Source organism: Brachycentrus maculatus, unplaced genomic scaffold, assembly GCF_059751285.1.
Source record: "Brachycentrus maculatus isolate JH-2025_06_01 unplaced genomic scaffold, ASM5975128v1 h1tg000315l, whole genome shotgun sequence".
In the NCBI taxonomy this organism is placed as follows: domain Eukaryota; kingdom Metazoa; phylum Arthropoda; class Insecta; order Trichoptera; family Brachycentridae; genus Brachycentrus; species Brachycentrus maculatus.
Window position 1 is genome coordinate 2759788 of NW_028281064.1, and position 17713 is coordinate 2777500.

Consider the following 17713-nt stretch of genomic DNA (forward strand, 5'->3'; position numbering starts at 1 on the left):
AAAGTTTTAATTAAACACGTAACAAGGATAAAGTTTTTTACCAAATACAAAATCAGTGTTTGTGACAAAGTCGCGATTAATGAGGCAACCATATGTATATTTTAATAATTAATTGGGGAAATATAATATTTGTCTTTGTATTTCTAGACACAGTGGTGTGTGGATAGAATGCGAAACTGATATTGTGGGATGGATTCCCGTCATAGCTAAAAAAAACTTACGAATTATGTATATTTTTTTATTGGTAGGAAAATATATTTAGCTTCAAAACCGTAATATTTCAGAAAGGCAAAAACATTATAAAGAATGATGTATGAGTATGTAGATCTTTTAATTTAGCTACAGAAATCATATTGTTTTTAACATCTCATCAAGTCTGGGCATTTACGGGGACCGTCATGAGCTGGTTTAAGTGACCACTTTACACACGTGTAACATTCACCAATTCTATCCATTATTGACAACCACACTACTCAAATTCTTGGAAGTTCTATATATATGAACCAATTTAGAAACGTTGTTCTTGAATCATTAGAACTTTACTAGAGACATCTATTGGTGAGATGAAAAGAAGCTTTTTATTGAGCAGAAACTCTTATATTAGCCGTCGGGTCGTCAGCCGCGTAAATGCCCAGAATTCCATATTCTTCTTCATCTTTGGTGAGATGTCAAAAAATAATATGAAAAATAACTCCTATAATTGGAGATAATCCAGATTTTGTATTTGGACACTCAAAATGTTGTACAGTAATAGTGCATGAAAGAATTTTTATTAGCAAAGCGTTGACATAAAAAAATATTATAAAATTTAAATGGTTAGATTTCAATCTTCATTCCATTAAAACTTATTGGTGCCTCTTTTTACGTTGAGATACTTATGATATATTATCCATATAATGAATAAACCTGTAATATATAAGTATCTATAATAAAAAGTAAAAAATAGTTTACTTTTTGCATTTTGAAAAACGATATATCTATCAAAAATATAAATCAATTCTAGAAATTAACTGAGTTTTTTTAATAATATGATAAGTATTTCAGGATTATATATTGGCAAGAATTATTAAAAAACATTTAACGTTAATATTTCAAGATTAAAAATACAAAACTGTTTTAAATGAATTCGTTTATTACTATGTACTAATTATACATATAAGTGTGTGTCAAAAATGTAAATTATACTACTCTAAAATTGTTTTCAGTATTGGCTAAAGAAAATGGCCAACTCACGTTATTATTACCGATAGCTTGTTTGACTTTTCTGTTAATTAATTTTTCGACTGTCTCATATTAATTCCTCTTAATACCATATGAAGGAACTTGAGAAATGGGTTTTTTGAACACTGAACATTAAACCAGCAGTAATGGACTTACGTTCGTTCGCCTACCAATCAAAATGAAATTATTATTTGGATGGATTTTTTCAACATTCTATTTATCGAATCATTCACCTTAAAATAGAAAGTGATAGTAAAACTGACGTTTGATAATATATAAATAAACATTATCATATTTTATCCAGCATTTCATGTGAATTTAATAATGTTCATTTATTATTGACTACCAATAGTCAATAATAAATGAACATTATTATTTTTATCATTTGTCATTGACATTGTGATAACCAGAATGTTAGGAACAATAAAAAGCGTCGTGGCAATGGTCCGAATCTGGACGAAACGTAACTTGACTAATTATACGTCTTTTTTTATACATCACCAAACCCAGAAGGCCAAAATGCTTCATTGAATACAAATAAGTTTCCAGTTCTACCTAGATGGTTGTTTTTTTCAATTTACTTGTAATATTGTCTGAGTTTCTTTTTTTTTTAAAGATTTCATGAATAAATGACAGTGAATTTCTCCTTTTCTTTGTTCTTTATTTGTACCCATGGTATATATATGGGAAAAGCATAAGATATTAAACGTTGTATCGACAAAGGCAAAGAAAAATTATGGTTTGGTGATAAAATGATCATTTTGTAACTACACTGCAAAAAATTATTCATGTATATCGTACAAGAGAAAGTAACCAACTTACAAAACGTAAAATATTTAGGATGGCCATTTAGTCACATTTGCTAGGCAAGAAAATAAACATCAATGCCGTTAGTCATCTTTAACAAGTCAATATATTAATCTTACAAGTTTTAAATCCTTTGCAATTTTTTTCAGGGCAATATTAAGCTAGTAAGATATCAAATAGTCAGTAGTTTTTGTAAAAAATGCACTTGGTCACTTTCTCCTGTATGATTAGAATATTTATGGTAAATCGCAGGAAATCGAACTCAGAATCTCATACACTGTTCCTAAGTTGCTAACCACTAAAAACTAATATGAAAATCATTATGCACACTAATATGTACATACATACAAAGTAATCAAAGGCTACCAACGATTAAAAAACCAACCCTAAAAGTCATCAAAGCACATCACAAAAAAGTAAAGTATTTATAGATCGCTTAAAAGGGGACAAAAAACGACTACAATTTATAAACGAGGACAGAACCGTGATATTTTTATTAATATTGAAATTAAAAGAAATAATATTATTTTGTTTTTAATTATAACCAATCGAGTTTCGGCTTCTACTATATATACCTTCTTGGTAAGTAATACGTGTTCTGAGAGAGGTAGGTTGATTCCCACCATTTATTTATTTTAATTATATATATATATATATATATATATATATATATATATATATATATATATATATATATATATATATATATATATATATATATATATATATATATATATATATATATATATATATATATATATATATATATATATATACATATATATATAATTAAATATATAATTACAATATATAATTAAAACTATTTTAATCAATTTTAAATTATGTTTTACTTGGTAAATGCCACTCTTTCTTAAAATCTATTGTGACACGTGTTTCGATGCAGTCCGCATCATTTTCAAACACCGTAAAACTTTAACCAAGTAAACTATGTTAAAAATTGATAGATAATAAAACAAAGTGACTGCGCAATCAATTCATGAAATTGTATAAATATTTTTATAGGAATAACCCGCAAACCGTCTATTTTAGATGCTTGTCTGCATGTAGGATAGTAAGTTTATTGAAGGTGAATGGGAAAAATACACCACAAACACCCAGACCAATTGAAAAACAATCTTTCTTGAATTAATTTTGCAATTGGTGGGAATCGAACCCGCGACGCCAGTTTCGCAGTTGAGCGTCTACCCAACTACACCACAGCGCCGTCTGAAATTTAATTAATGAATTATACAAACATAAAAATTTAATCACAATTGGATACGACAAGTATTACGTTAAATGAATATCGCTCAATCCTTTCACCAACGTCATGTATCAAAAACCGTCAATTTTCAGTTGTGCATGTTTTCAGAATGCACTATATCATATATACATATAATGAAAATGTATTGTTTAATAATTTTTTTTAATGTACTAAATATTTTTCAAATATAGAAAAATCATTCAGGTTTTACCTAAAAAGATCTGTTGCACAGTAAAAAGTTCAATAAGTGGCTAAACATTTATTTTTATTACATTGTATTATATTTTTAAACTTTAAAAACGATATTTCAGGTATGCCAAATACTTGAAAGTGGTCAGGTTAGGAGTCGTAACAATCGGCGGGTATGTATGAGGAGATGCATGAACGTGGAAGAGGCGAAGAATGTTGCAAAGACAGAGTGGTGTGGCGTTCTATTCTCTCTGTCTACCCCTGCGGGGAAGCTGCGTGATGGTTAGTTAGTTAGTTAGTTTTAAAAACGATCTCCTGAAAAATCAAGTTTTTTGATATATGACGTTGTTGAAGGGAGCGAGCGATATATTAATCTCTATGGCACGATGATAAAGACATATTATAACGAGGTATTCGCAAATGGTGTAAATTGACAAATGGGCTGAGGAATCGTACGAGAGGGTACCTAATTGCGAAGTGACATTGATCGGTCGGTTCCCAACACACCCTTACCCTACTCACCCCCGCAGAGACGCGATGGAATGATCCGTTTCACACCCGGGTTGTCAAATGTGTTGCCATCGATGCAAATATTGGATTTATGTTCTATTTATAGCCAGTCTGTCAAAAGGGCCATTGACATCACTAATCAAAACGAGCCGTGCCCCAAATAAATGTAATGTCCACTTCCTACGTGACGTAATATAATTCAAGTACCTACAACATTATGAGTGTGTCCAAATACTTGTTCACAAAACCTGGATTATCTCCAATTATAGGAGTTATTTTCATATTATTTTTTGGCATCTCGTAAAAGATGATGAAGAATATTATTTTCATTATTTAATTTAATTATTTTCATCTCACCAATAGATGTCTCTAGTGAATTTCTAATGATTCAAGAACACCGTTTCGAAATTGGTTCATATATATAAATAGAACTTCAAAGAATTTGAGTAGTGTGGCTGTCAATAATGGGTAGAATTGGTGAACGTTACACGTGTGTAAAGTGATCACTTAAACCAGCCTATGACGGTCGTCAGCCCCGTAAATGCCCAGACTTCCATATTCTTCATCATCTTTGATGAGAATTCAAGTACAGTGCAATTTCGGCTTGCGAATTTCATTATTCGTTTCGTGAGATTTTTCGTAATCCGATACGTTTATCCATAATATTGATCGTTATGGATCAATGTAAAATTATGAATGGGGTTTATCGCTCTGGAGGAATATCTAATGGCAGTGTAGTGGTAAACAAACAATCCACACTACTACTATTATAGTTTTTCAAAGCAGATGCGTTTTGGGATACGCCGCTTTACTAACCCGATGACGTATACGGACGTCCGTTTTTCGTTTCCAATATTTAAGTATTCAAATATTGAATTTTAAACCTTCATATCTCCCTTAGTTCTCTACAGGTTTCAATAAGAATGTTACCGATAGTCTTGTGATTTTTCAAAATAAATTATTAGCCAATAATAACACATCACGAGAATGATCCATTCCATCCCGAATCTTTAAGGCAGAGATCTAAACAAATGGCTGGACGTTTATCCACGCTCATTTTTTTAATATATATTTTTTAAATGGTTAGTAAATTTTAGTATTTTAAAAATGGTTTCATGTATTTTTTTTAATCTCCTTACTTTTCAATAACTTTTTCATTTCAAACCAGATATTTATTTCGAAGAAAAACGAATTCTTTCAATGCAAAAACAGTTGTAAGATAAAAATTAAATTACGTCAAATGTTACCTTGGAATTTATAACTTCTATATATATTGTTCAATTTCGAAACATAGTGCTTAAATTGCTATTATTTCTCTAGAGACATCTATGTTGAGATGAAAGAATCTTTTTTATTGAGCAGAAACTCTTTAATTCGTATGGAATTGGAGATAATATAAATTTAAAAATAACAAATATGTAATTGGACATAACGTTTAACATTCATCATAGTCTAAAACTATGAGAATGATATTTGTGTATGTGTGTAACCTCCTGGGTTTTTATGTTTGTACATTTTTAAACCCTTTATCGATTCCTTTGAAAACAAAGCCATTCACTGAATTATAAGTTTCTCTTATTTACTAATGAAATATATTGTAGTTTCAACTATAATATACAATTACTCCTGAAGTTATACATCTCTCCTAAAGGACTAAACTTTGTGTTATAGTCCTTGGCTGAAAATCCAGGGTCGAGGATTTGAGAAATAATATTACATCCCCAAGGAACCTTAGACTTTAAATACACAAACTTTCTTCTTCTCTGTGTGCCATCCCGTACTGAAGTTTGGCTATCACTGTCTATTTGGACTCTATTCGGCTGGAAACTGGGATTTCGTGTCCCTATCTTTCTTCCTTATTAAGGTTTTTATTAATAATAATTAAAAAAAATAAAAATAATAATAATTAACTTCCCCTTACTTTCCCCTCCTTATTTATAGAACAATTTTATATTTTAGTTATTATACAGACCTGAATGATGGAAGTTTAACTTCTGAAACATGTAGTCTATAATAAAACTCAAGTGGTAAAAAACGAATTGTTTTCTTTAATCATTGTAAAAAAGACGAAGATGCAATAATATTTGAGATCTTCCGTTTTTAATATTTTTTTATTAATTCCAATATTTAATGTTTTTTTTTTTTTTTTTTTTATAAATAGTAAAATGATAAAAAAATAATAAAATAAATAAAAATATGTTTTAATATTTTACCGTTTCGTCGCATTTTATTTCTGCTTTTATTTATTTAAAAATACTCGTAACTGAACATATAAATAAAAGCATTCTAGGCGTTATTCTATACAAATAAAAAAGTAAATGTTCGTTTGCTCCAAATCTTAAATCTTCCAATTATATTCACTGATTGATTGAAATTTTTGACACAACCATATATCATTGGCAGGTAAAAACGTTTTAAGGGTTATTTTACTGCATGGCACTGTCATCTGTTGAACGTTACGCAATACAGCAATCCTTAATGTTGCGCATGTCGGACAGCATGCTACTTTGCTCGATTTTTTCGTTTTAGGTTCCTTGTTGTTTAATATATTTAAAAAATTAAATTATGACTTTGCAGTATTGTGAAATAAAATATATTAGAAATGTACGTTTTATTATCTTTCTTTTGCATTTAACCAGAATGAGCCACAGCAACGCCTGGCAGGGTATAGGTTGTATGAAAACGTATTATTTTTGACATCTCAACATAGAAGAAGAAGATTATGGAAGTCTGGGAAAAAAATAAAAAAATAACCGATAATTGGAGATGATCCAGATTTGTAAAAAGTATTTGGACACACTCAAAATGTCGTTAATATGCATCAGTTTAAATACATTTGTCGATCTACCCCTCCACGGTATTCTCTAAAAATTATACTTAAATAAAATAAAATACTAAAATTATAATTTACCAATTCTTAGGATTTAATCTACTGAAGATTTAATTTTGACCCAGTAGTATTTACAAACAATTGATTTTAAATTTTACATAGTATTCAAAATGACATAAAATAAAAAAAAACTTTTATTTGTTGCAGTTTCCCGACTTTCGATAAAGCTGTTAAATTATAATTCAAGTAAAAATGTATATTAAAGAGAAATATTCTACAAAAATAAAATAATTCCCGTACCGGGAATCGAACCCGAGCCTCCTGGGTGAAAGCCAGGTATCCTAGCCACTAGACCATACGGGATGTTACGGTCGGAGACAAATATATTAATTATATACTAACCCATTTGCGCTCCACTGCTTGGCGCGTTCTCCAATAAGTGATTGTCCTATCCTGGTAAGTACTTCCATCACCACCTCTGGATAAGGGTCGGAGTTAATATCGTTGTAGTAGGCTATGCTGCAAATGTATAATAAAAGTGAATTATTTTGGTACGCCGATAACATTAGCCGAGGCGCGAACCATTTGCGGATTGTAGTTATAATTTTTAACAATAGAGGTCAGTCAACTCAGAAAAATACAACTCTTTATCTATACACAATTTCATTTTTGCTATGGAAATATCCATTTTTTTGTTACTTAATAGAAACTAAATAAAATTTCGAAAGTATCTTTCGTTATTAAAAATATTTATATTTAATTTTTTTTATGGATAGTAAGGATATCAAACAGGGTGTGTAGTGACATCTATTGACAAAAGTTTCGACATAACCAGTAACAGTTTTGGTGCAATGCCGGGCTCATTTTTATATTAGTTTATAATTTCATTCAAGTAAAAAAAAAATACTATCGGTCAAAAGAATTATTATACGTACGTAAACACACCTGAAAAATTGTGTCATTGTTTAAGATTGCACATTTTATTAAAATAATAATGCAAGCTTACATTAATTTATTTATTTGAATAAATCTATATTCGTGCTGTCATGATAAGTTTTCCAACATTTGTACCAAATTTAATTGGGGATATATTTTATTTTTACAAATTAAATTAAATTTTCGCGAAGGTTCCCTAGATAGTTTTGTAAACCTTTCTTTTGACCGGATCAACTCAAAAAAGCTTTTTGGACCTCCAACGATTAAGTGCCTTTTTCCGTACGTGTAGAGGCAAATTAATTTAAATTTTATAAAGATTTTTGAAAAGGTATTGGGTCATGTTATATTAATTAAACCCCCTTAAAAAATATTATACCTATTATTTAACATTTTATAACGACACAAAAATATTGTAGTTTTTGTAAATTATTACCATAAATAATTTCCCAGAGGAAAAGAAATTTCCCCGAAAACTTTATATAAAAATATGGAGTTTAAAGGAAAATACGAGTATTGTTTTTCTTAAACAAATCTACCATCCAATTTGGAAAATACTTTAATGCAATGTCTTAGCTCACAGTAAAAGCTTGCGCCACATTTATTCTTATTCGAAAGTAATCTTTTGACCCAGCTGCCTTTATTAATGCCTTAAATGTGCCTTACATTATTATTATTTTAACATGAGATTATGTTGAAAATACGTTTCACTTTTTTAGTGTAATAAAATAATATTATTCAAGACGAAACGTTCAAAATAAATCGTGTTAGTACCTACTCAAAGGGAGAACTAGAAATCTTCTTTTCACGTGGAATTGTGTTACGGTGTGGTATGAATAAAATATATAAATCGGCTAGATATATTGTGTCTTTTGTATATCTTTTCTTCTGGGAATTTCTGGCTGAATATCAGTAAATCAATAGTGTATATTTTTACATACATATCTTTAAATGTATTGTAAAATCACATGATCCTAATAAATAAATAAGAATATTGAAAATGAAAAGCAAAATAAAACAATTTTGGACCAGTACTTACCAGGTAGGTGTGCGCAAACAGAGTTATGGCTATCCATGACATGTTTAAATCCGGTTTTTGCCAAATTTGTTACATTAGATCTATATCTAATGTAAAATTTGGCAAAAACCGGATTCAAACATGGCGACTATTTAATTACTAAATGCAACTAGACGAAATAATGAAATTGTAATATTTTACATGGTGTTTTTATTTCATTTTAATGCTTTTTGATTGGCCAAAATTTTTGTCTGTGAAAACCCCCAAAACCATGTAAATATTTTCTTTTGGTAGAGTTTTTTAAAGCCTCCACTCGTTTACGAGTGGTTTTGGCTCTAAGAAATAAAATACATATGTATACACATATAATAAATAAATGATATTTGCTAGAGTTACGAAGCTACCATAAATTATATATCAATATCAAAGGATATGATTCAGCATAGTTTCATCTTATTTTTCATTAATTGATTCGACAGTCACTTTATGGTAAAATCTATCCATTTTTAATTTAAGTTTTTCTTAGTAAATACCACTATTTATTAAAATATACTGTGACACGTGTTTCGATGCATTCCGTATCATTTTCAAACACCGTATGTGAATCTAATTCCAAAATTTAGAGTTGGGTCCTTAGGACTTTGAAGGTTGAAGAGGGCGTAGGAGTTGTTTCTTATTTTTATTTACTTATTTAATTTTACAATGATAAAGGAAACACTTGTTTTATACCACTTGAGTTTTATTAAAGACTACATGTTTCAGAAGTTAAACTTCCATCATTCAGGTCTGTATAGTAACTAAAATATAAAATATAAAATTGTTCTATAAATAAGGAGAGGGGAAAGTTAGGGGGAGAGGGTTAGTCAAGGTTAGTTCTGAAACATGTAGTCTTTAATAAAACTCAAGTGGTATAAAACAAGTGTTTTCTTTAATAATTGTAACATGTCTTACCACAAAGTTAATGCCGAAACAATAAATAAAATATGTCATTTTAATTTAAAATTTTTATCAGTGGGAACACTTCATTCCTCTTATTTTATTTTTCTATGGCAGGAATTTTAGTTACATCAAACGTTTCATCCGTCCGATTTTTACTTACCATATGTATGGAGATTGGACTTCGACAAGGATTTTTGGCCGTGGCATTTATGGTACAGTGTTAAAGTTGATGAGAGACTTTAGTTTACCTGGACGGGACTTCCTGGGAATCGGTGGCAATCAGGAAGGAAGCGAACACCAGGATGGCCGGGAGGAACACGCTTTGAAAGAATTGCATCTTGATTTCTGAAACAAGCAAAAATCCATTACAATATAAGCCAATTTCGTTCGACAAATACCATCGTAAATTTTTAATAGTTTTTAGTCACCAATCGTTATCAAGTCATTTCTGGCTTCTAGAGAGATTAAAACTATACATTATCAATATCGTTTTACTTCATTAAGGAGGTATTCACAAACACACACTTTAGTAAGCGAAGACGTGTCTCCTCGCATAAAAAAAAGAATATACCTTTTTTTTAACTTGTTACCTTTCAATACCTCTTTTCTTTTAAAAACATATATTTATTTGGAAAAAAAAAAATTCAATCTAAAAATGGTGTTTCAGGAAGAAAAAAAAATCAATTACATTAAATACTAGGTTTAAAGAAAATAAGTTGCCCCCTATCGAATAATGCCTTAAACGTCTGAAATACGGTTTTACTAAGAACTTTGCAGGTTAATATATTTAGCAAACTCGAGTTTCTTGCTGGCATTTTCCATTTTTGGTATTATAAAAACATATATCCCATACAAAAACTACGTACAATTAGTGCATAAAAATATTTCACATTCGGAATTTTTGTAGGAATTTTAGCCTTTCAGAATTCCGAGAGAGGAAAAGCAGGTGGAAAACTAGCGTGTGCGGAGAGTTTAAAAGTTTAAAAGCGCGGCAAATGGCTTCGAGAGGGTTATCTTACCTTCGTAGGCTACTTAATTCATTACTAATTTCAGTTTTTTTCAATTTTACCAAGACAAATTTGTTGTGATGAACGTGGTACAATAATACCTAGGTACGTCTCATTTATTTTTAAATTGAAACTTTTAAAGTGATCTAGTCATGTCGCAATTCTTCGAACCCTTATCCGTACCCCTATGGTGCATAGGGCACTCCATCATATAAACGCAGTGTTATATTGATAGTTAGTTAACACATGAAGGAAAGGTGATTCCCCTCCGATAGGTCTTCTGATTCAGGTACCAGTCCAGGGTAGTATTGAATAAAAATTAGAGTGAAAAAATCACTTAAATATATTTGACTCCCTCCTGGGAATCGAACCTGGGACCTCCAGAACGGTAGCCGAGAGTGCTGACCATTACACTACGGAGGCGGACTAATTCTTACTTATCTAAATTTATATTGACAGAAGCGCTCGCGTGGAGGGGTTAAGGATGATATTTACCATGTACTTCCCAAAGATATTCGTCATCCGAAGACGTTGTACATTCTTTAAAAGTTATTTAATTATTAAAGTTTACGAATCTCCCCCCACTCCCCGTGAATAGCAATGTGCTCACGCGGCATTGTAAACGAATCAACGTGCTCGGAATCAAATATTCAGCTTTAATCAATCAGCTCCCCACACGATCGGGTTGTAAATTTTAATTAATGAAACCCGCTGCCATATTACGGGTGGGTAGTGTTATCAATCCGATTCATCAATATTACAGCTCTTTTTTTACTTTGAATCAAAATGTCATTCGAAGTGGAAATATCGCACACTTAATAGAAGACTGCGTATCAAGAAACCGTCTCAATAATGGAGATAATATATCGCAAATCAAAAAACTCTTTACTTCAATGAAAAGAAAACCTATGGAGTTCATCTATCATGAATTAAAACCCCTACATATAAATAATGGAGATTATCCATCGTGCAGAATTCTCTTCAGATTATACTAAAAATTATGGCATTTAAAGTGTCATAACTTAATACGAAACATGTATCATTCTTCGTTTTTTATGAAAGAAGATGGAAGTCTTGTTTATTAGAAGACATAGCCTGAAATAATATTCGGAATAATTCGGTGAATTTAACACAAGTGTATAAAGTGATCACTTAAGACAGCCAAATGCTAGGTCAAACGCTCTGGGATGCTCAGACTTACATCTTCATTCATAAAAAGGAAGGACGAAATATGTTTGATATCAAGACACCTTTAAAAATTAATAAACATACATCAAGTTTCTATATGAAATAATGCGGGATTCAAGCTGTTTTATTATTATTTCATAAACTCGGCACGATAAACTGATTTATTAGTAAAATGGTGATCGATAACGTCAACGTCGTGCAAAGCTCACAAGGGATTAATAAAGCCAGGCGAGATAACATCCCCCGATCTTTTAAACTTGGCGAGAATGCTTTGCATGAAAAATTGAAGCGAGTTGATGCAGTATGTAACAACTATGGAAGAATATAATGGATGCAATATCGTATCCCAACGATACGGTACTAATGGCGCCATTGATAAGCATTATATAATGCATTATATAATACCAAAATAAGCATTAATTTTCACTGTCCGGATCGCACTATATAGTACTAATCAAAAAGTACTTGCATGATGAAAATTTATACACAGAATGACTGTTTGAGCCAGTATTTGCATTTTGCGCAACAGGCATAGGTATTTGCCCTCAATGAACGCTTTGGTAAGGAAGATATAATATTATTGAATATTACAAAATCGTAGATATATACATTGTACATAATTACCATATATATTTTATTTATTGTTTCGGCATTAACTTTGTGGTAAGACATGTTACAATGATTAAAGAAAACACTTGTTTTTTATCACTTGAGTTTTATTATAGACTACATGTTTCAGAAGTTAAACTTCCATCATTCAGGTCTGTAAAATATCTAAAAAATAAAAAATAAAATTCACCTTTGCTTTCCATTTTTCCTTTGTTTTCAAACTCCGCCCCTTGACTAACCCCTTCCCCTTACTTTCCCCTCTCCTTATTTATAGAACAATTTTATATTTTATTTTTTAGTTATTATACAGACCTAAATGATGGAAGTTTAACTTCTGAAACATGTAGTCTATAATAAAACTCAAGTGGTAAAAAACAAGTGTTTTCTTTAATCATTACCATATATTGTTTACAAGCGGGATTGAAACACATATAATTGTTTTTATTTTCATTTAATTTCATATGGAGGGTTATCTTTAGGTTAGGACCAATCTCATTGTCTTCGTGTTATTTACGATCAAGATAATAATGTGTCGATACTATGCTGTGTAATAAAAATACTTTAAAAATACAAAACTTATCATCAACATAAATTAAAAATTTAAACAAAGCCGCATTTTTTAACATAGTTTTAAAACATTGGAAATATTATCAAACTCGAATTGAACAACTCTGCGTCCATATTTTTAAGACCAATAAGTATTAACTAATTGCGCAGACTGTTCTTAAATGCATTTGGACTCTTGGAATACTTAATGGGAAAGGCTACAAGGCTAAAAATTTATTGGGGCAAGGAAAGAAGGAAGAAAAGTTTTCTTCTGGGAAACTCTTATGCACGGGCCAACATAATTGACATTCACAGAAGATCGCGTTCAAATATATATTTTTTTGTATTCGTCTTATATGTAAACGTAACCCACCAAGTCTTTTCACTGGTTTTTATTTCGTTTTTTCACCAATTAAAAAAAAAAATATTACATTTATAAGTCAAATATTTTATATTCCCGATTAGTAATTTCCCTTAATAAAACCCTTACCGCACCCCAATGGTGCATAGGGCACTGCTTCATATAAACGCAGTGTTATCTCGATCGTTTACACATGAAGGAAAGGTGATCAGCCCTTAACTTCAGGTACCAGTCCAGTGTAATATTGAATAAATATTAGAGTGAAAAAATCACTTATATTTATTAAACCCCCCTGGGAATCGAACCCGGGACCTCCAGAATGGTAGCCGAGCATGCTGACCATTACACTACGGAGGCAGACAGTAATTTCCATTACGAGAATATATGAGAAAATATAACTAATCACCAACACAAATATCTTTCCATTAAGTATTTTTTCAGTTCATTCATTTTGGATCCCTGACTGGGTTCTATTTTATATACATATGTCAGACAGCTGGTTAATTTGGGTATAGGCAATATATTGCAAGAACCTTACTTAAAATTAGTTGTGTTTATCAGGTCCACATGTATTTTATTATGATCTCGTGTATTAAAATGATGAATTTCTCTGTTAAAAATCAGTTTGGTGTTGCTGTGAGTCGTTTTAAACATTATTTGAAACATTGTATTTGTAATCTCATATGTTGGGAGAATACCGAAAGATATTATTATGTTAGTGTTCTTTCTATATCTGTGAGATGGCGTCGTGTGAGGTCTTATCGGGATTTTTTCTTCTTCGTCACATCCGACAAATGACGTTCGTGCGAGACCAATTTGTCAAAATCTGTATTCGTGTCCCTAGATGTCAAAACATTAAGATTGAAGTCAGTTCGTAACAACACGTCAAGGGAAATGTGTTCTGTTCCCCACTAAACTCGGCACGCTCCACTCTACGCGTATATGCGGAACGTGACAGCACAGCACTAAATAGTGACATTTTGGAGTCCTATTCTCAGATCGTACGCATTATCTTTCTTACATACGACATTTGAGAATACACATTGGATTATAAAAATGTAGGAGATATAAAACGTAATATATAATCGAGAAATATTGACTTCAATACAATACTTATAATATATCCTATATAAAATCACAAATCAAATCATAGATCTCAAACCATATATTTTCATTAATTGATTCGACTGTTACTTTGTGGTAAAATGTGTGCATTTTTAATTAAGTTTAACTTGGTAAATACCACTGTTTTACTAAGAATTAGAGGTATTTACCAAATAAAACTAAGATTTAAATCATATACCTAAGTGACATCATTGTTAACTTAGAATCATAGAATTGTTTAAAATTATGCCTATACTATCATGTTTTTACTTAAAATATTCACTCACGAATTACATTTAATTATAGTTACCACTTTAAACATAAAGAGTAAATCCACTCACAAATAGGTATGGGCTTTGAAATGTCACACCGTCGAAAATCAAGTATTTCAATACTTTTAATTGGTCAGGCAAAGAGTGGAAATAGTCGACAGGTATGAACACATGAATAAGGAAGAGGCGAATATGGTGGTATGACGTTCTATTCTCTCTCTCACTACTGCGGGAGAGCGGCGTGATGGTTTCTTACTTAGTTAGTTATATAACTAATATGATATTTGACATTTTGACATCGAAAACTTAAGCTATAATAAAAATCCACTACTCAAACGCGTACAATTAATTAGGAGAATATACAAAATTGATTGATCTTATATTTAAAAGAACACCTAATAAATACTCTTTAGATTCATCGAGATAAACTCATTCGAGAGTCGGATTCCGTATTCTTGAGTTATCACAAAATGTACATAGTTTACACGTTCGTCTAAGTTGTTAATAAGATCTTTTCTCTCTGCTTAGAGTTATGTCAGGTAACTGCGTAGACAGTAAGTAATTACGGAAAACTTTTTGCTCTGTTGAATACGTGTTATGTGCTAAATTTGGGCAAAAGAACACTCAAGTTAGATTCCCACGACAGCACCCACTTACGAACTGAAAAGAATTACCTGGTTATATATTTAAAACTTCAGTTTTTCTAGTAAGGAATCATTAATCTTACGCTTTCTTAGTTCAAATCGTTTTGTCTATGATTTTGTATTAGTACCTTTCCCCCCAAATTTGATTAAGAACAAAATTTAAAATGTCTCCATTACAAAATTGCGCTGCACGTTCTCTGTTAAAATGGTACTGAGTAAATATCTGAAAATGTCCGCCTCTGTAGTGTAATTGGTCAGCACGCTCGACTACCGTAGCGGAGGTCCCGGGTTTATTCCTAGAAGGGATCAAATAAATAGAAGTGATTTTTTCACATTAATAGTAATTCAATATTATATCTGGACTGATTCCTGAAGCGAAGGGCTGATCACCTTTCCTTCGTGTATTGACGATCAACATAATACTGCCTTTATATTAAAAGTAGATGATGATTTATATTAAAAATAGGATATTATACTTTCATTATATATTGAGAGTCCGCTCCGTAGTGTAATTTTTATCTAAAAATGTAACTCTCGTGAAAATAATTTTGTTGAGGTACTTCTATTTATAATATATCTTTCAAAGTACTTCGTACTGAAAAAAATAATTACGAAACGTTTTTAATATCAGGACGTTTATAAAAATTATTTATAGTAAATCAAGTATATCTAAGTACATTTCGTATCAGATTTTATAACTTTATCTTTTGTATATTAAAATATTATGGTAAAAGAAATATGTAGGGAAACATCACGATTCAAAACATTTCAATGGATTTTAATATGAATAATAACTATGTCCACCTCCGTAGTGTAATAGTCAGCACGCTCGGCTACCGTTCTGGAGGTCCCGGGTTTGATTCCCAGGGTGTATCAAATAAATAAAAGTGATTTTTTTCACTCTTATAGTTATTCAATATTACCCTGGACTGGATCCTGAATTGGAGGGCTGATCACCTTTGCTTCGTGTGTTAACGTTCAAGATAGTACAGCGCGCAGCGTTTATATTAAAAATGGATGATGATTTATAAGATTTTTATTAAAATTAAATTTAATTAAATTTTACCTTAATTACACATATATCGAGTGTGAAAACTGATATATTGAATTAGGTTTTATATGAATTTAATGAGTTTTGCACTACAAAGTCATCCAAAGTTAATAAATCAGTTCGATCTTTAAAAAAATAAAAATTCAACATTTATTTTTATATCCCATTTATTTAAAATTTAACGCTCAACGCATCGCTGGAGAAGAGTCGTCGTTCCACAAGGGTCACAACTCTCAGTAATAAGGAATAACACGGAGAAAAAGCATCATATTACGAGGTGACAAAGTTGTCGATCACGAGCGATATACACGTATTACACCGGATTCATTTTATATATGTGTCGCCTACTTTCAAAATCCGCCACATCCAATTTTTTAAGATTTTAAAATAAATACCCTATCGGAATGCCAATTGTGTTTTTTTTGTTTAAAATATTAATATACTTGAAAATCCTGCTAAAAATACTTAATACCAGCGTTGTATTTCAAATTCCGCTATATTTATGAAACTTGCCTTCTGACCCACATCAGCTAATCAGAGAACGGGGATAGGTCGAAAATCAAGATGACGTCATTATCGGTTTGTGTCTCGTGTTGTTTGTCTTAGTACTGAAAAAAAATGGGAAAATTCTCTATTTCGTAATATTTTATCTAAGGATAGACAAATCTTTGAAGCATAAATGTCACCGGGAGAATTTTGCATTTTTTAAAATCGACTTACATGGATCTGGCGGATTTTGAAAGTAGGCGACACATATTGGTTGTATTTTCATATGTCATATACGAGTAAGTACACAATCATACCATATTGCTACAAAGAGCGCATTGTGAGCTTTAACGCAGAATCCATCATCTTTTCACATGTCGTAAAGAAACTTTACACAAAGACTGGTTTCCATCGGTAAGAGGAAAATACCCTTGGGCTATTCAACGTTATCATCAAACATCTAATGTGCTCAGATTTCAATACCTCACGAATAAATATCACTAAGGATACTTTTAAGTGTCGGGTTGTGGTCCCGTGGTTAGTGTCGCGGACTCTTGAGGCAGAGTTTCTCGGTTCGAACCCAGTTTACCAAAATTTGATACCTATTTCCAGGGCTTTTTTATCATGTATCATGGTGGAACGGCGTTCCGGCACCCTTTTTCACTAGTAAATGAAAAAAATCAAAATTAATTAGATGAAACAATGTTTGCGTTTGCGTAATTGAGATCTTTATT

General features: G+C 31.1%; 1 protein-coding gene and 1 non-coding gene across 2 annotated transcripts in view; both read right to left on the reverse strand.

Annotated features, from left to right (window-relative positions):
- LOC148304485 (diuretic hormone class 2-like) overlaps positions 1-17713 on the reverse strand; it is a 96033-nt gene that overhangs the window by 7645 nt on the left and 70675 nt on the right. The window contains exons 2-3 of the mRNA XM_088268192.1: positions 9960-10056; positions 7224-7340 (exon numbers count right to left, since the gene is read on the reverse strand). Of these exons, the coding sequence (XP_088124318.1) occupies positions 7224-7340; positions 9960-10048 (206 nt within the window). The 5' untranslated portion in view covers positions 10049-10056. The remainder of the gene's footprint in view (positions 1-7223; positions 7341-9959; positions 10057-17713) is intronic.
- On the reverse strand, positions 7113-7184 carry TRNAE-UUC (transfer RNA glutamic acid (anticodon UUC)). The gene has a single exon. It is a non-coding gene; the product is annotated as a tRNA-Glu (tRNA).